General features: G+C 56.4%; 2 protein-coding genes across 6 annotated transcripts; both read left to right on the plus strand.

The window, feature by feature from the left end:
- Positions 1–2,922: 2,922 nt before the first annotated feature.
- On the plus strand, positions 2,923–10,871 carry KIRREL2 (kirre like nephrin family adhesion molecule 2). 2 transcript variants are annotated; one of them, XM_082708780.1, is made up of 16 exons: positions 2,923–3,434; positions 3,645–3,794; positions 4,368–4,517; positions 4,673–4,833; positions 5,194–5,344; positions 5,576–5,681; positions 5,791–5,939; positions 6,270–6,397; positions 6,489–6,621; positions 6,932–7,032; positions 7,171–7,390; positions 7,864–7,968; positions 8,262–8,365; positions 8,692–8,757; positions 9,875–9,913; positions 10,183–10,389. In XM_082708780.1, exons 1-16 carry the CDS (start codon positions 3,092–3,094, stop codon positions 10,252–10,254), a joined length of 2,178 nt encoding a protein of 725 aa, XP_082564906.1. In that variant the 5' UTR covers positions 2,923–3,091; the 3' UTR covers positions 10,255–10,389. The 2 variants fall into 2 exon arrangements, with proteins under 2 accessions (XP_082564906.1, XP_082564905.1); XM_082708779.1 differs by having other exon boundaries at positions 9,875–10,871.
- Positions 10,872–12,347: 1,476 nt separating this feature from the next.
- Positions 12,348–21,589, plus strand: APLP1 (amyloid beta precursor like protein 1). 4 transcript variants are annotated; one of them, XM_082711215.1, is made up of 17 exons: positions 12,348–12,592; positions 13,488–13,631; positions 14,578–14,710; positions 14,926–15,038; positions 15,268–15,401; positions 15,511–15,695; positions 16,153–16,283; positions 16,654–16,728; positions 17,555–17,713; positions 17,796–17,924; positions 18,793–18,892; positions 19,808–19,915; positions 20,170–20,193; positions 20,382–20,452; positions 20,687–20,749; positions 20,881–21,024; positions 21,138–21,589. In XM_082711215.1, exons 1-17 carry the CDS (start codon positions 12,446–12,448, stop codon positions 21,234–21,236), a joined length of 1,959 nt encoding a protein of 652 aa, XP_082567341.1. In that variant the 5' UTR covers positions 12,348–12,445; the 3' UTR covers positions 21,237–21,589. The 4 variants fall into 4 exon arrangements, with proteins under 4 accessions (XP_082567341.1, XP_082567343.1, XP_082567342.1 ...); XM_082711217.1 differs by lacking the exon at positions 20,687–20,749 and having other exon boundaries at positions 12,351–12,592; XM_082711216.1 differs by lacking the exon at positions 20,170–20,193 and having other exon boundaries at positions 12,351–12,592.
- The last annotated feature ends 91 nt before the right edge of the window (positions 21,590–21,680 follow it).

Genomic DNA, 21,680 nt, shown 5'->3' on the forward strand with positions numbered 1-21,680 from the left:
TCTCCCCATTCACAGCCCCTCAGGGGGGAGAGCAGCTCAGAGTGTAGCGGGCTCCCGGAGGCCAGGAGAGTGAGGAGGCTGATGTGGTCAGTGGCCCAGAAACCCAGACCCTGCCTCCCCCGGCTGCCGTCCCAAGTCTCCAGCTCCAGGCCTCTGCCCAGCAGCCTCCTCCCAGCCCAGCTGGGGTATGAAATCCCCTGTCAGCACATGCCAGGAACATTCCACGGTGCCTCCCCAGTCCCCATGATCCCAAGGGCCTGGCTGGGGCCAGGGATAAGGGGCAGCCGGTCAGACCCAAGTGGACAGCTGGACCCAGTGTGGGGTTAGGACTCCCCAGCTCTTCCCTCCCCTGGCACATGACCTTGGCAAGTCTCTACCTTCCCAGAGTAGACATGTCCTCATTGCCATCAGGGGTCTCTGGGGGAGAGTGTGCAAGAGTGTGTCTGAGAGACTGTGGAAATGCAGATATCTATGTGCATATGTGTGCATGAGTGCAGGAGCATGTGAGCACGGAGGAAGTGAGAGTGAAACATGATCTGTGAGGGGCACCTGGGTGGCTCAGTGGGTTAAAGCCTCGGCCTTCGGCTTGGGTCATGATCCCGGGATCCTGGGATCGAGCCCTGCATTGGGCTCTCTGCTTGGTGGGGAGCCTGCTTCCTCCTCTCTCTCTCTGCCTGCCTCTCTGCCTACTTGTGATCTCTGTCAAATAAATAAATAAAATCTTAAAAAAAAAACAACAACATGATCTGTGAAAGTATACACAAGAGTACATATGTGTAAAAGAGTGTCAAAGGTAGACAAGCGTGCAGGGCCATCAGAGTGGGTGGAGGGAAAGGCAGGGTCCAAGACCACTTGCCCTAAGTGGGTATAGGAGAGAGCCCAGCTTGGGAACCCTGTGGCCATGTGAATTCTGGTTCACAAAGCTTCCCTCTGTCTCTCCCTCTCTCCCCCTCCCTCCCTCCATTAGTGGTTACATCTCAGGCAACCTTTACCTATGTCACTGTCTCTGTGCCTTTATGTGTCTCTGCTTTCTGTCTTTCTTTGTTCTCATCTCTGTTCCCCACTCCCCATGCTCTGTCTCTCTCACACACCAGACCATCAGTAATATTTGTTCTCAGTCAATATGGGACTACACTTCTTTTATTTCTTTCTCCATCGCTGAGCCCTCCTGATTGTCCCGTCTTAGAATTTTATAACCCTAATGCTGCTTGGCCTGCCCTACCCACCCCACCCCAGCGTGCACACAAACACACACAACACACACACACACACACACACACACACACACGGGATAAGCTTCTTCTTCCTACTTATCTCCTGCAGGAATTGGAACGGCTCATTCCCCCCCTCCTCCCATTCCCACTCCCTTCTCTGGTCCTCCTCCAGGAAGAAAATGAGGCATCTGGCCTGAACCCCCACAGCTCCATCCTTGATGTTCCCTCTAGTCTCTTCCCTCCCATTACTGACTCCTCACCCTCCCCCATATTCCCTCTCCCAACTGCCCCCCACACGTCCTGGGGAATGGACTGGATGCAGAGCTGGCTTTTCTGTCAGTAGGGGCTCTCACCAGATGGTGTCCCTCAGGGCCGGGGTGTAGAGCTGTCAGTTGCTGGAAACTTTAATTAGCACAAACCTTCCACCATCCACCTTGGCTGTTTTCCTTCTCTGGATACTTCTGGGGCCTCCCACTCTCCATTTTTCCATGTCTGGGGCCCAAGAGAGCCAGGAAGGGGAAGCGATGTCAGGTGTCTGGAAAAACAGCCTTACTAACTGACTTCCTCCCCAAGACTCAGGAGTCCTGGCTCTGAGCTCATCCTCTGTCAAAATCCAGGGTCTGGATTCCCCAAACAGAAGCCAGCTCAGGCCCCCAGACCTAGAAGTCTGTGTCCTGAGGACCCACCCCTCTCAGACTCAGCAGCCCAAGGCTGAAGCTGCTTCTCCCCAAGGACCCAGGAGTTTAGGCCTCCAACCCTTCCCCCCACCACACACAGGGCTTAGGGCAGATGTTCACTGTCTGTGATTTTCAAATCCTCCTGGGCCTGTGTGGGGGTGGGAGAGATTGGTGGTTAATCCACGGACTCTAAGACTTAAGACCTGATTTTCTGAGCCCTATCCTCCTCTCCCAACTGCACCACGCTGCAGGCAGGAGACCTAATTCAGTCCCCAACTCCCCAGAAACTCGCAGGCCATTAGTTTCTCAGTCAACGGAAGTCTGAATGCCCTATCTTAGAATCCTGGAGTCCAAGCCCCTGCCATTTGGAGAGACAAGAACCTGAGCTCAGGAACGCCAGAGAACCTGAGTGTGCCCCCCCCCCCCAATCCCTGCAGGCTCTGGAATGTCAGACCCAGGGTCCCAGGCCCCCAGACCCCCCTCGGTCGGCTCGGGGTCCCGCCCACCTGCCCCGCCAGCTGCGCAGCGCACCGGCCGGCCTGCAGCGTGGGAACGCCCCAGCTGGGCGGCATGCAGCCGTCAGGACAAGCTGCGCGGTTCCCAGCCTCCCTGCCTGGCCCAGCTTGGGCACCGCCGCCTCGCAGCCGTCGCCCGGCAACCACAGTCGAGTGGGATGAGGGGCTGAGCCTGGACTGCGGGGTCTCCGGGAAGGAAGGGCTGGGGGCCTGGATTCCTGGATCCTTGGAAGTGCTATGGTTTGCAGCAGTAACAAGGCAGGGGAGGGATATTTTGAGCTGGGGTTTTAAGGCGAATAGAACTGAACCCCCTCCTCTTCTCAGGAGTCCCAGTTGCCCCCAGGCACCTCGGTGTCCTCTTCCTGACCCGCAGACCCAGGGGAGCCCCGAGCCCCGCCTCCCCAAGGCGCGGAAACTAGCGAAGCCCCAGGGGCTCCCATTTATAGCTTCGTTTCCACTCGGCGCGTTCCCTCCAGGACCTAGTCTGAGCAAGTTTCTTCCATTCTCCCCCGTCATGCCCCCCACAAGCCTGGCAGGGTGCAGGTGTCCAACCCAACCAGAACGCCCTCCTTCGACCCAGGTGTTCCGGCTCCCAGACCCCAATTTGGCTGGGGCGCCCGCCTGCCGGGAGACCCCGGCCTGCGGTGCCCCCATTCATCCGCGTCTTGGCCGCGGGAGTTTCTCAATGGGAAGAGGCAGGTCTCCCAGGGGGCGGGGCGAGTGGGATCAGACCCTCCCCGGTTTCTCCGAGACCAAGCGCGCGGAAACCGCCGGTGTTTCAGATTGTTGGAGCCTGCGGCTGAGCAGACTTGGGGAGCTCCAGGCCAGAAACGGGGTGGCTCCTAGCCTAGGGCGAAGAGTCGGGCGCGAAAGGAGCTCCGACCAGGGTGGTGAGAGGTGTGCCGTTGAGGAAGGAGTTTTCAAGGAAGCCAGTGCAACAGCAAGTCTACGGGATCTTGGGGGACACACATTCAGAATGTTGGTCCCCGCCCTCCTCGTCCTCCTCTTCTGCCTCCGAGGGCATGCAGGTACCTGGGGGGGGGGGTGAATTGGGGGGAGGATTGTTTGCCAGATGCCTCTTTATTGGGGTAGATGGAACGGGGTGTGTGTGGGGGGGTGTGCTTAGACACCTAGTTCTGCAGGAAGAGAACTCTGGGAGGCTGGACTCCTGGGTCCTGAATGACCGAGCTAAGCTCATTTTTAAACTCAACCCTGGTTCCCTCCCCCGATCCTCCTAGGTCTGTCGCCCCATTTTCTGCAACAACCAGATGACTTGGTGGCACTGCTGGGAGATGAGGCCCGGCTGCCCTGTGCCCTGGGCGAATACTGGGGGCTGGTTCAGTGGACTAAGGATGGGTTGGCTCTAGGGGGCGAAAGGGACCTGCCAGGTGAGACTGTTTTCTCTGCTCAGGAGGGGTTGGCTCCAGGTAGGGGTGCTGGGCTTGGGCCTTATCTGAAGTTTCTATTTTGATGTTTTCAAATTTGGGAAATTGTTGGGTTTAGATGAACATCTGGAAGAACTGAAGTTTTAGCTTCTTTGGGGGGAGTAGGGGGTTTTTATTTGCATTATGAAATATTACGTAAATGCAGAAACGCACCTAAAACATAAAGGAAAGATTTGCCAAGTAGTTCTAAAGTAGACCCTCACGTGACTACTACTCACATTCACTGGCCGTTCCCCAGAAGACTTCCTTTCTCCTTTCTCCTATCATAGCCCTCTGCTCACTCCAGAGGTAGTATCTAATCGGACTTCTATGGCAGTTGCTCTTTTGCTTTTTTCTGACTTTTTCACCCACCCCCAGTTTGCTGTGACTCTGGATTGGGAGGGGGTTAGAGTCTCTCTGGCCCAGCACCCACTTTTGGGTGTCTTTCTAGTGTGGGATGTCTGGGGGCGGGGGGAGGGAGTTTCTGGGAGCCAGAAACTCAGAGCCTTGGTGTGACTGCCTCTTCCTCAACTGCAGGGTGGTCCCGGTACTGGATTTCAGGGAATGCAGCCAGCGGCCAGCACGATCTTTACATTAGGCCCGTGGAGCTAGAGGATCAAGCTTCATATGAGTGCCAGGCCACACAAGCAGGCCTCCGCTCTCGACCAGCCCAATTGCATGTGCTGGGTGAGGACCCTCACTTGTCCCTGGGAAGCCCAGGGGGACAGCCAGTGCTAACTGATTACCAGAGTCCAGGGAACCCAGAGGGGTGGTCAGTTAGAGCCAGGAAGATTGGGGTCTCTGGGCCCAGGATAGAGCTCTGACCCCAATCTACCCCACAGTGCCCCCAGAAGCCCCCCAGGTGCTGGGCGGCCCCTTTGTGTCTCTGGTGGCTGGAATTCCTGCGAATCTGACGTGTCGGAGCCGTGGGGATGCCCGCCCCACCCCTGAGCTGCTGTGGTTCCGAGATGGGATCCGACTGGATGGGACCACCTTCCGCCAGGTCAGGTCCAAATCTCTATGCAGCCTTTGCCCATTCAGGGAAAACACGCTTATCCAGGGGAGAGGGGGCATGTGAGGGAAGAGGTTCAAGTGTTGGGACTCTTGGTATGTGATTAAGGACAAGAACTCCAGAGCCAGACTACCTAGGTTCAAATCCTGGCTCAGCCACTTGCTGGTTGATTGGTCTTGAGTTCAAGTGGCTGAATCTCTCCATCTCTCAGCTTCCTTATCTGTACAATAGGGACCATTATAGTCACTTCATGGGGTAATTGTGCAGATTAAATAAAACGCTTAGAAGTGTCAGGTAGTAAACACTGCATACAGGGTAAGTGAAATCATTATTATTATTCATAACCTCCAGACCCTGCTGAAGGAAGGAACCACTGGGTCAGTGGAGAGCATCTTATCCTTGACTCCTTCCAGCCATGATGATGGAGCCACCTTGGTCTGTCGGGCCAGGAGCCAGGCCCTGCCATCGGGGAAGGATACAGCTATCACACTGAGCCTGCAGTGTGAGTACAATCAGACCCAGAAAAGAGGGCCCGAGACTAGGGTCCAGGATATTAGGAAGGAGGAGGTTGTGGACCTGTGGTCCTGGGGAAACTGGAATTGGAGTCCTGGGCTCCTAGCTCAAAAGGAAGAGACTGGGGACCCAGCCTATGAGAGGCTGGTCATTGGACTCAGGTGCTCCATGGAGGTGTTCCAGGTCCTTGCTCACCGCTGACCATGACCCACCTCTACAGACCCCCCAGTGGTGACTCTGTCTGCAGAACCACAGACTGTGCTGGAGGGAGAGAAGGTCACTTTCCTGTGCCATGCCACAGCTCAACCTCCTGTCACTGGCTATAGGTGAGGACGAAGGTCACTGGAGCACGGGTTTGGGGAGGACTGAGATTGGGACGTAAGTGGGCGTGCCTGGGGAGCAGAGACAACATCAACAGCCCCACTCCCTCCGCAGGTGGGCAAAGGGAGGCTCCCCGGTGCTCGGGGCCCGCGGGCCAATGTTGGAGGTCGTGGCAGACGCCTCATTCCTGACTGAGCCCGTGTCCTGCGAGGTCAGCAACGCTGTGGGTAGCGCCAACCGCAGCACCGCGCTCGACGTGCAATGTGAGCCAGGGCGGGGCCCGGGGTGGGGCCAAAGTGTGGCGGACCTTAGCGGGTCAGGGGCTTGAGTGAGGCGTGGCTAAGATGGGCAGAGAGAGGAGGCGGAGCCGGAATGAGATGTAGGCCGGGATTGGCTGTGCTGGGTCGGTGCCAAGGAGGGGCGGGGCGAGGGCGAGGCCTGGGCGTGAGAGTCGGGAGCGTGAGCTGAGTGGTTATGGAGCAGACGCCTATCCTTGGGCCCTTGAGGCTGTCGTTTCTGAGTGATCCCGAGTCAGAAGTTGCATCCTTGCATCCCTCCCCGGCCGTGCGACGCCTCCTCTCTCTCTCCTCCAGTCGGGCCAATTCTGCAGGCAAGGCCAGAGCCCATGTCAGTAGACGTAGGGGAAGATGCTTCTTTCAGCTGCGCCTGGCGCGGGAACCCGCTCCCACGGGTAACTTGGACCCGCAGCGGGGACGCACAGGTGAGACCCGATCTGGGCCCTGTGGCCGCGGCTGGCGGTGGACGGGGCTTCCCCTCAAGGTCCTGCCCCTGACGCCCCTACCCCATCCCAGGTGCTGGGGTCCGGGACCACGCTGCTTCTTCCGTCGGTGGGGCCCCAAGACGCAGGCGACTACGTATGCAGGGCTGAGCCAGGGCTCTCGGGCCTGGGGGGCGGCGCGGCGGAGGCTAGGCTGACTGTGAACGGTGAGAAAGGGGCGGTTTCTAGAAGACCGGGCAGATCCCTGGACTGGGAGCCCGCAGAGTGGGCGAGCTCTAAGCGGGGGGGGGGGGGGGGGGGGGGCGTGGCCTTGAAAAGTCGAGCTTTGTAGACCCCGATCTGGGGTGGGAGCGAGACCTAACCCAGGCGAGCCTCTGAGAGGTTCAGAGTTTATTGAGGGACGTGGCCTGCTTGATTGGCATTAGTGGAGAGGGCCAAGACCTGGCCCCGGCTTATTGAGAATTGGAGTTTCCGAGGGCCCGGCCTCTATCTGATCGTCCACAATCTCCAAACCAGCTCCCCCAATTGTGACCGCCCTGCATTCTGCGCCTGCCTTCTTGAGGGGCCCTGCCCGCCTCCAGTGTCTAGTCTTCGCATCCCCAGCTCCAGATGCCGTGGTAAGGAAATGTCACCGCTGTCATGACCGGCCTCCCTGACCTCCCAGTCGGACCTCCAAAACTGCTGTGATCCACAGCCTGCCCGCCTTTCCCTCCCCTTCCAGTCTCCTTAAGACTTACCTTTTTTTGTGCCCCCAGGTCTGGTCATGGGATGAGGGCTTTCTGGAGGCGGGGTCACAGGGTCGGTTCCTGGTGGAGACATTCCCAGTTCCAGAAGGCGGCGAAGGACAGGGCCCAGCCCTGATCTCTGTGCTACACATTTCGGGAACCCAGGAATCCGATTTTAGCCGGGGTTTCAACTGCAGTGCCAGGAACCGGTTGGGTGAGGGAGGTACCCAGGTCAGCCTGGGACGTAGAGGTGAGATCCTGGGCCTGAAGACTCCAAGCCCCCAAACGCCACAATCTGTAAGCCAAGGACCCCCACATGCAGACAGCTTCAAACCTTAAGAGCCTCAAAATTAGGAGTCCCTTGAATCCTGAGTCCCCCCAAAACAGTAAATTCCTTTAAATGTGGAATTCTAAGTTGAGAGACCCCTCATACTTAGGTACCCCAAAGAAGGGTGGCTCCAAATATGGGGCATTGTAAAGTTTAAAAATGCTCAAACTCCCAGACTCTCTAAAGCCAGGCAGTTTAAACTTGTGGAACCCCAAATTCAAATGCCCTTAAACTGGAAGGACTCTAAGCTAGGGACTACAAACTTGGGTATCCCCAAACTTGGTGACCTTTTGAACCCAGAGAATCCAACCCAAGCAAGCTCTGAGTCCCTGTTCCCCGGTTCCTCCTGAGCCTCACACTTAGCCTCATCAGAACACTCCCTGTCCTCCCCATAGACTTGCTGCCCACTGTCCGGATTGTGGCTGGAGTGGCTTCTGCCGCCATGACTCTTCTTATGGTGGTCATCGGGGTGACCCTCTGCTGCTGGCGCCATGGCAAGGGTCAGTGACTGAACCCCACCTCGGTACCTTCCCCCAAGCCTGCTCCCCTTCCACCGACAGATCTGGCCTTGACCTGCCCCCAGTCCCACCTCTATGGTCTTGGCTCACCTTTGGGTCCTGATTCCTCCCTCAAGCCCTATGCCCATCTTCTCAGGGTCCTTACCCTCCCAGGTTCTCATTGTTTCCCAGCCTCCTGACCCAACCCAGTTCTCTTTCTTCCTGCTCATTGGTCTCCACAAACTGTGACCCTGCTCTATCCCTTATTTCTGTTGTCCCACTGTCCCTGGCCTCAGCCTCTTTCTCCAAGCAAAAGAACCTGGTGCGAATCCCAGGGAGCAGTGACGGTTCCAGTTCTCGGGGCCCTGAGGAGGAGGAGATAGGCAGCGGCGAGGACCGGGTAGGACACTAGGGTCCCCAGACACAACTCAGCCTTTGAACAATGAGAAACCCAGTCCCAACTGGGCCCCCCAACTCAAAGAGGGTCTGAGTCCAAACAAGTGACCCCAGGCTCCAATGTCCCCCAAGTCCAAATATTCCCCTGACCCAGTTATCCCCTAGACCAAATATGTCCCCAGGGCCCTTTGTCTTGAGTCCAGACCTGAGCTCCAGCTGCTCTTGGTCCCTTCTGCCTGGCCTCCACTGTCCAGCTGGGGGTTGTCAGGGTCTTGCACTGGGCCAGGAGGATTCTCTGAGTACCCCCTCTCACTAAGCACCCTACCCCAGGGACCCATTGTGCACACGGACCACAGTGACCTGGTTCTGGATGAGGAGGGGGCTCTGGAGACCAAGGTGAGTGTTGGGAAGGGAGGGGTTCCCTTTACTGAGTCTCCAGCTCTCTCCCAGCTTGGTCCTCTCCTTGTTAATTCTGGGTCCAGACCTGGGACCTAGCCCCCTTCACCCTTTCCTCCTGCCTTCTGGGCCACTTCATTCACCTCTGCAGCCTGTTGGCATACTTGCTGATTATGCCCACAAATCTGTCCAGCCTTGGCCTCCCTCTTGAGCTTTCCCATCACAGTCCCACCCCAGGCCTCCTAGATGCCTCTGCTAGGCCCCTTCCACCTACCAGATCCCACACTGGCCTCATATCTCCCCAAACCTGCCTCTCCTTTGGGGTCCCCACTTTTGAGCTCCACTGACCTCAGCCTCTAGTCCAGAGCCCTTCTCTGTCTCCTCTATACACAGCACATGCCACTCAATTAGTCTGAAACACTACTTTCCTTCCCATACCTACCTAATTCTGTCCTTCATTCCTCTGGTCTCGGCTCAAACATTTCTTGTTCTGGAAAGCCCATGCTTCCCTCCTCACAGTCCTGATCATGCTGTGTTCCACCTGTCACAACTAGGACCACTCTGTCCTGGCTTCCTATCCCAGTCCTGAAATCCTGCTTCTGCTTCCCCATTAAGACTTATCCCTCCACCTGTCCTTCCCCCATCACTACCCTGACGCCTCTTGACACTGGGGATTTGCCATTTCCTCTTTGGCCTGGGATTTCCATGAAGGCAGGGGACCCCAGCCTCTCCCCGTGGTAGTCACCTCCAGCAACAGCATCAGGCATGACACAGAATCAAAGCCTTGGGGCTGGTGGGCAGATGAATGAATGTCTTGGTCTCAATCTCTCTGTTCCCCACTGCATCTCCTTCATTACCACCAACCCTTAGCAGGCCTATAACCCCCTGTTGCTGCCTTTCTCTGCCCATTTCCTTCTGTCTTTTTGTCTCTTGTCACTGTTTTTCTGTCCCACTTTATCTTCCTATCAGTCTATATGTCTGTCTCTGTCTCTGGGTCTCAGCTTGCTCCTATTTCTAAGTCTCAGGGTCATGTTTTATGTGTGTCTCTCCATTAGGGACCCTAACCTCCCCCCACCATATCCTCATATAACTCATAGAATCCCGTTTGTCCCCTCAGGATCCAACCAATGGTTACTACAAGGTCCGAGGAGTCAGTGTGAGCCTGAGCCTTGGTGAAGGCCCTGGAGGGGGCCTCTTCCTGCCGCCCCCCTCCCCCCTCGGACATCCAGGGACCCCTACCTTCTGTGACTTCAACCCACACCTAGGCATGGTCCCCCCCTGCAGACTTTATAGAGCTCGGGCAGGTTATCTCACCACACCCCACCCTCGAGCTTTTACCAGCTACAGCAAACCGACATCCATTGGACCCCCAGATCTGGCCCCCAGGACTCCACCTTTCCCATATGCTGCTTTCCCCATACCCAGCCACCCACGTCTCCAGACTCATGTATGACAGCTCTCCAAATGAAGAGTCCTGGAATCTTCAACTTGCCATAATGGATTGTCCTGATTTCTGAGGAACCAGAACAAGTTGGTGACCTTCCTCCTCCAAAACTGAACATTGATGGGAGAGAAAGATCATACAATTGTCTGACTTACTGGTGTATAATCAGGTCAGCCAAAGAAGCTGCCCCAAAAGGAGCAAGATGGCCACTTGACCAACTATTTCCCCTGTGTAAAAGGGATTCAAGATGGCAGATGGGCTCTTTGTAAAGGGATGGGGACAGGGGTGATAGGAGTTAGAGGCAGGGATGGAAATTATTTCCAGACATTGAAAGAAGAGATTTTAAAATGACCACCTGTACTGAGCAGACAGGCAACATAGGAAGATCTAGATAGAAGCCAGACCAGGCCCTGTCCTGGTTCTCTCTGAGGGGCATTTTGCTTGGCCAATGGAAGTGCAGCCAAGATGGCTGTTCACTCTCTGGGAACCCAAGATGGCCACTATCTTGATTCCTTCAAAATTCCTTCAAGACCCTGGAAAAATTGAATTCAAGGAGTGAGGATAGGGTGAGAACTGACATGAGAGGAGGGAAGTAGGTTGGGTTGTGTGGGGGTGGAATCTGGGGATGAGAATATTTATGTTTAATAAAAAAAAGAAGTTGAGAAGTGAATGTGTCTTGGGGATTCTCCTAGCATTATCACCCTCCACAAGGAAGGATTCCATTAAATCTGCCCTAAGAATGGATAAAGAAGATGTGATACACACACACAAACACACACACACACACACACACACACACACACAATGGAATACTATGCAGCCATCAAAAGAAATGAGATCTTGCCATTTGTTACAACATGGATGGAACTAGAGGGTATCATGCTTAGCGAAATAAGTCCAATCAGAGAAAGACAACTATCATGATCTTGATATGAGGAAGTGGAGATGCAACGTGGGGGGTTTGGGGGGTAGGAAAAGAATAAATGAAACAAGATGGGATGGGGAGGGAGACAAACCATAGAGACTCTTACTGTCACAAAACAAACTGAAGGTAACCAGGGGGAGGGGGATAGGAAAAGGGTGGTGGGGTTATGGACATTGGGGAGGGTATGTGATATGGTGAGTGCTGTGAAGTGTGTAAGTAAATCTGGCGATTCACAGACATGTACCCCTGGGGCTAATAATACATTATATGTTTATAAAAATTTTAAAAATTTAATTTTAAAAAACCTGCCCTAAGGCCCTTCCTCTACCCTAGGCAATGAAGTGAGAGTAGGAACAAAACCATGAGCCACCCATGTAGCACTCCAGGTTCTTTCGACATACATCTACACAAACATACATGCACAGATGCACATACATGACAGGGTTGCTCCAGTGGGCTTGGGGTAGACAGAATTCTAGTTATTTGAGGAGACAAAGCAGTGAGCCCTGAAGAGGAGGGGGGGGGGGAGAAGCTAGAGAGAATAGAGATGCCATTGTCCTTAAAGCAAGGATGGGTTGAGTCCTGTGGTGCATGGCACCTGACTCGGGTCATCCTTAAAGAAAGGCTTTGATTTATGAATCCTTGAGCTAGGAATTAAAGGTCCAAACACCTGGGATCCTTGGAAAGCAGAGCAGAAGGCCAAGACTCCTGAGTCTTAGGAAGAAAGGGGTGGGCGGGAGAGGCGAGGGTCCTTGGTCTCTAGTTCTGAAAATGAAGACCCCTGCAGCCCAGACTCCTGGATCTGAGGGAGAAGGGGACTGGGTCTCAGCTGCTGTGTTTGATTAGGGAAGTTTCCCAGGCCTGTATTCCTGGGACCTCAAGGGAGGAACTTGCTGGGGGGAGAAATCTCCAATGTTGTCACGCCTGTTAGAGAAGGCTGATTTGTAAGTGGGTGTGAGGGAAGAAAAAGCTGGGCGTGAGGGTCCTGAGGAAGGGCTCAAAACGGCGGAGCCTATGACCCAGACTCCTGGCTATGCCCTTGCATGGGGTGGGACTCCCGGAATCTCTAGGAGGCGGGGGCTTGGCGCTGGCTCCCACCCGGGGTTCCCGAGCTGCTCCACTCTGCGCAGAGCTGCCACGCTATTGTCCTGGCTAGGAAGGCGGGGCCGGCGTGGGGCGGGGCTGGCGGCGCCGGCGCAGCCCGGGGGCGGCGGGAGGAGGTGGCGGCGGCGGCGGTGGCGCTGGGAGCTCCTGTCACCGCTGGGGCCGGGCCGGGCCGGGCGGGAGTGCAGGGGACGTGAGGGCGCGAGGGCCGGGACATGGGGCCCACCAGCCCCGCCGCTCGCGGTCTGGGCCGCCTCCGGGACCCGCCGCCGCTGCCGCTGTTGCTGCCGCTATTGCTGCTCCTTCTGCGCGCGCAGCTCGCCGTCGGGAGCCTGGCCGGTGGGAGCCCCGGTGCGGCCGAGGTGAGGCCCGGCCGGGTCCTGGGGGATGGGGGAAGGGGCGGGACCGGGCCTTGGACCCGGACACAGACACGTCCAGGGCAAAAAGCGCAGTCTTTCCAGCCAAGGGGCCGGCCCCTATACGCCCCTAACGGCACTAGGCATTCATGAACCCAGGAGTTCTGGCTCCAGCTCCCCCATCTTCTGTCCTCCCAGCTGCCTCCCGCCCCTGGCTTAGGAACTGGCTGTTCCAGAGCCGCTGGTCCCGAAAGTCTAGCCCCCTCAGACCCTCCTGACCTAGGTGACTCAGCCCCTACCCCTTCCCACCTGAACACGGGACCCACCAGACAGTAAGACACCTGCATCCAAGAATGTTTGCCCCTTGCATCCTCTGGACCCATTTGAGGGCCCCCGCAGCCTCCCAGTCTAGGTCTTCAGCCTCCGACCCCCGACCCAGGATGTAGCTCTCCAGCCCTGGAAGGATTGGAGTCCAGGCCTGCAGGGCCCTGAAGCCAGGCCTTGTCGTCTTTGCGCTGGAGAATGGGACCCTGAGCTAGGGATGGAGGGAGGAGGGGCCAGAACGCCTGGGTTCTGGCCTCCTCCCCCGCGATTCAGTTTTAACCCCTTCGGGCTCCAGTGCGGCTGCGCCCGGGTGGGGGCGGAGCCTGTCTCCGCGGCAACAAGGCCGCGAGACTCCCGGGGGACCCGGGTCGCCATAGCAACAGGAGAGCTGGGGCGTCCCCGCCCTGTGGGAGCTGTTTCCCCGGGAACAGTACCTCTTAGGAGGCGGGTGCGCGGTGCTTTGTGAAGGGGGCTGGTGTTGGGAGTCTGAACCTCTGGGTCCTAAGGAGCAAAGGTCCGAGGGACCCACGTGCCAACGTCCCGGGGCCCTCGCTGACCCCTCCGACCCGACCTTCAGGCCCCGGGGTCGGCCCAGGTTGCCGGACTATGCGGGCACCTAACGCTTCACCGGGACCTGCGCACCGGCCGCTGGGAGCCAGACCCACAACGCTCCCGACGCTGTCTCCGGGACCCGCAACGCGTGCTGGAATACTGCAGACAGGTGGGCGGGACCTACTGAGAGGGGCGTGGTCAGTGGGAAAGTGGTTCCGAGACTGGACCGCTTCGCCCCAAAGGAGCTTGTGGTACAAAAGGCAGGGTCCAAGGAGAATGAGGGATCTAACTAGGCAGCAGGAGCTGGGGGCGAGGCCAAGAAAGAGGCACATTTAGGATAGGGCAGGACCTGTTTTTGAGAAACTAGGTCAGGAAAGGAGAACTGGGCAAAGAGGGCCAGCTAAGGGCAGTATCTAGTGAAAAGACGGAGTTTAGAACTCTGTGATGGGCTCCTCAAAAGTAGGGGGAAAGGTGGGCGTGGTCAAATGAGGGGCGGGGCTAAGAAAAAGATCTTGCGGACTGCAAGATAGGAAAAGGGGTGGGGCTCAATGAGAATAGGAAAGCTAGGAGGCTTAGCTACAAAAAGGCAGTTCTGGGTGGCTCAGTGGGTTAGGCCGCTGCCTTCGGCTCAGGTCATGATCTCAGGGTCCTGGGATCGAGTCCCGCGTCGGGCTCTCTGCTGGGCGGGGAGCCTGCTTCCCTCTCTCTCTCTCTGCCTGCCTCTCTGACTACTTGTGATTTCTCTCTGTCAAATAAATAAATAAAATCTTAAAAAAAAAAAAGGCAGTTCTAATACAGAAAGAAGGGATGCTTCCTTAGAAGCAAACCGAGGAAAAGGTGAGGCTTAAAGGTGGGCCAAACCTATTGGGGGAGAGGACAGAGGTGACACGAAGAGAGGTGGGTATTAAATCTCTGGGTGGTTGGCGGGGCTTCTGAGGGAAAGCTACTGGGGGCGTGGCCAGGGGGCCTGGTGGGCTTAGATATCTAAGACGGGTTCTACCGAGAAGCAGAGCCTAGGGAGATTATTAGACCCTTGAAAAGGGACATGGCCAGTGGAGAAGTACGGCTGGCAGGGGCGAGGCTGCGAGCTGATCGCCCCTACCCGGTGCCCCCAGATGTACCCGGAGCTGCAGATTGCACGTGTGGAACAGGCGACACAGGCCATCCCCATGGAGCGCTGGTGCGGGGGTGCCCGGGGTGGCCGCTGTGCCCACCCCCACCACCAGGTTGTGCCTTTCCGCTGCCTGCGTGAGTCACAGGTTGGGGGAGGGGATTAGAAGTGCGGGGGGATGGGTGTCTCCCAGGGGTGAGATTCTGGGCCCTGGGCTCAGGTTCATATTAGGTATCTGGATGCCTGGTGCCAGAGTGGGGCAGAAAACCTTCGAGGATAAAATGCCTGGATTCTGAGGAGGTTGGAGCTAATGTCTGTGGGAAGGTCTCACTGTGGTGCCCCCATTCTCCAGCAGGTGAATTCGTTAGCGAGGCCCTGCTGGTGCCTGAAGGCTGCCGATTCTTGCATCAGGAGCGCATGGACCAGTGCGAGAGTTCAACCCGGAGGCATCAGGAGGCACAGGAGGTCAGGACCCTGGCCCATCCCATCCTCACCCCCCAGAACCCAGGAGTTCAGTCCCCTAAGGCCCCATCCCCTCCAGAACTTGAGTCTGGACCTCAGCCCCCTCTTCCCAGTAGAACAGAATCCAGACTCCAGGCTCCAGCCCCATCAGTCCCCAAGACCTAGGTATCCATGCTCCCCTCTGTCCTCTCCTAACCCACAATCCTGACATCTGGGCCTACTCTTCCCACAGGCCTGCAGTTCCCAGGGCCTCATCCTGCATGGCTCCGGCATGCTTTTGCCCTGTGGCACAGATCGGTTCCGAGGTGTGGAGTATGTGTGCTGTCCCCCTCCGGTGACCCCCGATCCGTCTGGGACAGCAGTTGGGTGAGTAGGAGGGAATCCTCCATGCCCATCCCAAGGCTCCTGAGGCAGGAAACAGAAGTCTGGGGGTGCAGGTCAGATTCTCATTGCCCTGAGTGTTCTGTTCCCTCAGTGACCCCTCCACCCGGTCCTGGCCCCTAGGGGGCAGAGTAGAGGGCGGTGAGGAGGAGGAAGAGGAGGACTCCTTCCTACAGCCAGTGGATGATTACTTCGTGGAGCCCCCACGGGCTGAAGAGGAAGAAGAGGAGGAAAGAATTCTACCCTCAAGCTCCCACAGCCCTGCAGGGGTCAGCAAAGGTGAGACAGTCTCTGGACCCCTAGTTCCCTCTGCCCTGGATGAAGGATGATTTGAGGGAGCCTTGGTGTAGGGGTATCTTTAGGAGGGAACTGTTGGGGAGAGACCCAACTAAGGGGAACGGAAGGGATGGGAGCAACTCTGGGTAAAGAAAAGGAAGGGCCGTCCTGTGAAGGATACAAAGGGTTGAAGATGGTTTGGGGGTACCTAGAGGTGGAGGAGCCATCTGGTTGTTCCTCAGGGTTCTTTTGGGGAAGGCTGAAGGATGGTGTAATGGATTCCTAAGCTTTGCAAGAACAGGCCCAGTTCAGAACTAGATCTCTCACGATGCCTCACAGCAGTTATGGTTATGTGGACATACGGTGGCCTCCAGTGTGCTCTACAAAATTCAGTTCTCTGGGAAGGGAAGGTGACCTGGCGATGGGCTTCAAGCTGATTCCCTGATTCCTGGCCTTGCAGCAACCACCACCGCGAGACCCACAGACGGTGTGGATGTGTACTTTGGCATGCCTGGAGAAATCAGCGAGCATGAGGGGTTCCTGCGGGCCAAGATGGACCTGGAGGAACGTAGGATGCGCCAGATTAATGAGGTAATGATCCTGGGAGCCCCAGGATTTCCTACAACACAGAACTCCCTAAATAAACACAGAATTCCTCAGGCGCATATTGAGGCTGCCTCCAAAGACTCCTCAAGCCCCCAGCAACCCCTAGCCCTCCACACCACCTCTAATGATCAGGGATCATTGACCCACTTAGAATCCCACTAAGATGCCACCAAGATTCTATGAAAACTCTGGTACACTGTATTCTTCTACTTTAAATTCCTTCTGAGCCTCAACCTCTGGTGAACCAGTGGAACCTAAGGGATCTGGAGACTCCAGAGTCTTGAAGAGGGTTTGGGGGGACTCACTGGGTAAAGCAAGGAAGATTCCAGGATCCTGAAGCTCCCCTTGACCCCAGGTGATGCGTGAATGGGCTATGGCAGACAACCAGTCCAAGAACCTGCCCAAGGCTGACAGACAGGCCCTGAACGAGGTAGGACACCCTCCAGTGGGTCTTACTCACCCTACCCCACTACCTGGGACATACCTGGTCTCAACCTGGTTTTGGCCTGGTCCGGCCTCCCTCAGCTCTGCCCCTACTATATTGGTCTCTCCTGGCCCCACCCTTCCATCTGGCCCCCACCTCTCTGGGCCTATGGCTGACCAGGCCTTTCTCTTCTCCTCAGACTGACCATATTTAGCTTCCTCTTAACCTGATGCTTACCTCTGAGGGCCGGCTCTATGCTTCTCTCCCCAGCTGAGCCCCTAAAGACGCAGCCAGGGCCTTCTCAGGCCCTGCCCCCTGACTCTGGTCCCACCCCTCTAATCTCACTTTTTCTCAATCCTGGCTCAGTAGGCCCGGCCTCATGACTCACCGGTCACCTTTAGTCCTGGCTGGGGTTAGCCCCACACCCTGACTCTTGCTCCACTCCTCTCTGTCCTATTCAGGCACAGACCATCTCCAGTTCGCCCTACCCAGGCCTAAAGCCTTCCCTATCCCATAATACTTGGAAAGTATTTCCCTTGAATGTGAGCCAGCTCAGTTCCTAGATTGTTCCTAAACAGTTTTGTTTCCCTCCTCAGATCAGCTCCCATTTGGCCTGGTCCTGCCTGGCTCTGCCTGGCCCAGTATCCCCATTCCTTCCAGTCAGTGTCCCGGGACCTAGTCCCACCCTAGGGTGGATTCTACTCATGCCTAGACCCATGGCACCCTCCTCCACTACCCTGTGGCCCTAGAGCCCTGCCTTTCCAGACTGCCTATGCCCCAGACTCTCACCAGTTTTCACCTTTCCTGGCCCTGTGCTCACCCCCCTCGCCAGCACTTCCAGTCCATCCTGCAGACCCTGGAGGAGCAGGTGTCTGGGGAGCGACAGCGCCTGGTGGAGACCCACGCCACCCGAGTCATCGCCCTTATCAACGACCAGCGCCGGGCGGCCCTGGAAGGTTTCCTGGCGGCGCTGCAGGGGGATCCGCCTCAGGTGTGGGAGCTGAGGGGTTGGAGGCCAGAGGGTGGAAAGGTCTTGGGCAGGCCCCGGCAGGCAGCCTTTCTCCCTTCCGCAGGCGGAGCGTGTCCTGCTGGCCCTGCGGCGCTACCTGCGGGCAGAGCAGAAGGAGCAGCGGCACACGCTTCGGCACTACCAGCACGTGGCGGCTGTGGACCCTGAGAAGGCCCAGCAGATGCGCTTCCAGGTCTCTGATCCTTTCAGCCCCCAAACAGCCCGTTCGCCCTCCGACCCCAGTGTCTAGGACCCCATCCCTCAAGATGCCCTTCCTATCCCTGGCAACCCCCCACCCCCGTGCCTTAGGACCTTTTCCAGCCCCTTGGATCCCGACTCCTGCCTTCACCCCCACTCCCCCACCGCCACCCCTGTGCCTTTGACCCCCCATCTTGTCCCTGTGCCTTTGACCCCCCATCTTGTCCCTTGGATTCCTACTTCTTTTCCCAGAATCCCCCTCCTGGGCCTTGCACCCTGTTCCTGCCCATCTGCTCTCCTTTCTCCCTCACCCCACTTGTGTCCCCTGCAGCCCTTGTTCTGTGTCCTCAGATCCCAATTCCTACCTCTTGGATGTTCTCTTCGTGTCTTGACTACTCCATTACACTTTTGAACTCCAAATCTTGCCCTTGAGCCACATCATTTCCAAAGGACCCCCCTAATCCCACTTCCTTCTCTGCAACCCCTGAAACCTCATTTTCTATCCCTCAGACCCTACTTTCTGCTCCTCCTTCTCACTCACCTTGACTTCCTGTCTTCCGTGCTGTATTCCTTGTATCCTGGACTTACATTGTCTCTTGGGCACTTTTCCTGGTGACTACTCCTTTCCCTTCTGCCTTACTTCCTTTTCTAGGCCCCTCACTTCCTGTCTGCTGTACATCTTTTCCTTTTCTTTTTATTCTGCTTCTCCTCCTTCAGTTTCTTCCCTCCTGTGGCCCAATTCCTGGCCTTTGAGCCCTACTTCCTGTCCATCGTATATGCTACTTTTCCTTGGACCCTGTTGACCTTCCTGCTTCACCCTGCCTCAGTTTCCCTATCTCTCCCCACTGCATCCTCCCCCCCAGGTGCAGACCCACCTTCAAGTCATTGAAGAAAGGATGAATCAGAGCCTGGGGCTCCTTGACCAGAATCCCCACCTGGCTCAGGAGCTGCGGCCCCAGATCCGTGAGTGCCTGTGACCCCCAGTTTCCATTCCAGGGCTTCTTAAGGCAGGGGCCCACCTTCTGTTGGTTAAGGAAAGTGGCAAAGCCAATCCAGACTTGAAGGCAAGCCCCCCCCCCCCCATGAGAGAACAAACACCAGAAACTGTGACCTACCGAAGCCCCAGATCTGTTGTGACTTCCTACTGGATATTCCACACCTAATCCTGTTCTTTAAAGAAGCCATTCTCTTGGGGTGCCTGTGTGGCTCAGTTGTTAAGCATCTGCCTTTGTCTTAGGTCATGATCTCTAGGTCCTGGGACTGAGGCTCTCTGCTTCTTGGGAAGCCTGCTTCTCCCTCTCCCACTTCCCCTGCTTGTGTTCCCTCTCTCGCTGTGTCTGTCTCTGTCCAATGAATAAATACAATCTTTTTTAAAATAAAAGATTGTATTTATTCATATGACAGACAGAGATCACAAGTAGGCAGAGAGGCAGTCAGAGAGAGGGGGCTGGGAAAGCAGGCTCCCTGCTGAGCAGAGAGCCCGATGATGATGCGGGGCTCAATCCCAGGACCCTGGGATCATGACCTGAGCTGAAGGCAGAGGCTCAACCCGCTGAGCCACCCAGGCACCCCTGAATGAATAAAATCTGAAATAAAGAAAGAAAGAGAGAAAGAAAGAAAGAAGATAAGGAAGGAAGGAAGGAAGGAAGGAAGGAAGGAAGGAAGGAAGGAAGGAAGGAAGGAAGGAGCCATTCTCTTGAAACTTCAACCTCAGTCCTCCCTGCCAGGGGTGTCTCCATCTAGCTCCCCACTTTCCCAGATCATACTTGTGGCTATACCCAATCACTCTACTATTAGGTTGCCGTTTGCTCCCCCAGCTTTGTTTTGAGGCATCCCTAGGTTCATGATCTCAACCCCCTTTCCTCATGTTCCCCTCAGAGGAGCTCCTCCACTCTGAGCACCTGGATCCCAATGAATTAGAAGCCCCTGCCCCAGCGGGCAGCAGTGAGGACAAGGGTGGGCTTCAGCCTCTGGATTCCAAGGATGGTGAGTTAACCCAAATATGATAGCCCCAGACTTCAGGGGACAGGCACCCAACCTCCATGCTAATCCCCTAAAGTCTGGGGGTGTCTTACCAACACAGTGAGTGGGAGAGGATAGGAACAGATGTCTAAGGTTGTGCAGACGTCTGTAGGATCCTCCTGCCTTGGCCCCCGGGAGGGTGTGTCTCCACCCTTTCCTCGATGATGCCCTCCTTTCTTCACTGTTCTGCCTGTCTTGCCTCCTCTGGCTGCCCGCAGACACCCCCATGGCCCTTCCGAAAGGTGAGTATCTCCCAGAACAGACCCCAGCCACCAAATCCCGCTAGTCCCTGAGCCCAGAATGGGAAAGGGTCCATCCTTTGGGAACTCCAGACCTGCTGGGTAGAGTCCGGAGCCCCTTCTGACCGCCTCCTCAGGCAGGCATAGCACCATTCTCGACTCTCAGGAATAAGATAGGACTTGGGGGTTAGGGTCCACAGAACAAGATGCTGCATCCTCTGGGAAAGAGAAGATGTCCCCCCTGGAGCAGTATGAGCGAAAGGTAAGTCAGACCTGTGGGAGCCTGAGGGTCGATGGGAGAGGGGTCCTGGACTCCAGCATCTGAAGAAGAAGGGTGTTAGAGGTTTGGATTCATTGGTCTGAGGGAAGAAGGGATTGAGAACATGGATTTCGGGATCCTAGGGAAGAAGGAGGCTGGGGGATGCCCTACTGGGGCCCAGGGGCGGAGGAAGCCGGGCCCAGACTCCTGAGTCGCTGACACCTCCTGCTTCCCCAGGTGAATGTGTCTGTTCCAAGGGGTTTTCCTTTCCACTCATCGGAGATTCAGAGAGATGAGCTGGTAAGAGGAGGACTATTCTGGGGACTTAGGGGGAGAGGTCAGAAGTCAGTGGCTAGGTTTTGACTCCCAAAGCCACACAGGGCCTTGGTGAGCCTCAGAGATGGCCTCTGCCCCATGTCCTCTCCACGCAGGCACCAGCAGGGACAGGAGTGTCCCGAGAGGCCGTGTCTGGTCTGCTGATCATGGGAGCAGGTGGGGGCTCCCTGATCGTCCTCTCCCTGCTGCTCTTGCGCAGGAAGAAGCCCTATGGGGCTATCAGCCATGGAGTGGTGGAGGTGAGAGACACAAAGACATGGGATGGGGGAGGAATTCCAGACCCTGGATGCAAAGGAACTGTGAGATCTGTGGTCGGGTCCCTATGCCTCTCTGTTCCCGGCCTCTACTGCAGGTGGACCCAATGCTGACCCTGGAGGAGCAGCAGCTGCGGGAACTGCAGCGTCATGGCTACGAGAACCCCACCTACCGCTTCCTGGAGGAACGACCCTGAACCAGCCCCCTTTACCTCCTTTGGCTGAGCCCAGACCTTCCCTCTTTCTGGAGCCCCAGAACCCCAACTCCCAGCCTTGTGGGGGGCCTCAAAAATGTTCATTTTGCACCCTTTTTGAGGGGGCTGGAAGTTCTTATTTCCCCTTTCCAATTCCAAATTCCATTCCCAAGAAATCCCCAGATATTCCCAGCTGTCTCCCTGCTTGGGATTCCCTCACTTTAATTTATTTTGTAAGTTAATTTATTGTTCCTTAAGGTGATCACCAGCTTGGTCCCAGTGTCTGTTGTTCCCTAGAATTCACCCTCCCATGTGCTCCCCACTAACAAGCCAATAAAATCCTTCCCCCACCATGCCATCCTGCGTCTCTGTGGGGGAATCGGTGTGTAATCACAGCTCTGGACGCTGCTATGGATCCCTGCCCAGGCCTCTTTCACCTCCTCAAAC

This window comes from Mustela nivalis, assembly GCF_964662115.1.
Source record: "Mustela nivalis genome assembly, chromosome: 18".
Taxonomy (NCBI): domain Eukaryota; kingdom Metazoa; phylum Chordata; class Mammalia; order Carnivora; family Mustelidae; genus Mustela; species Mustela nivalis.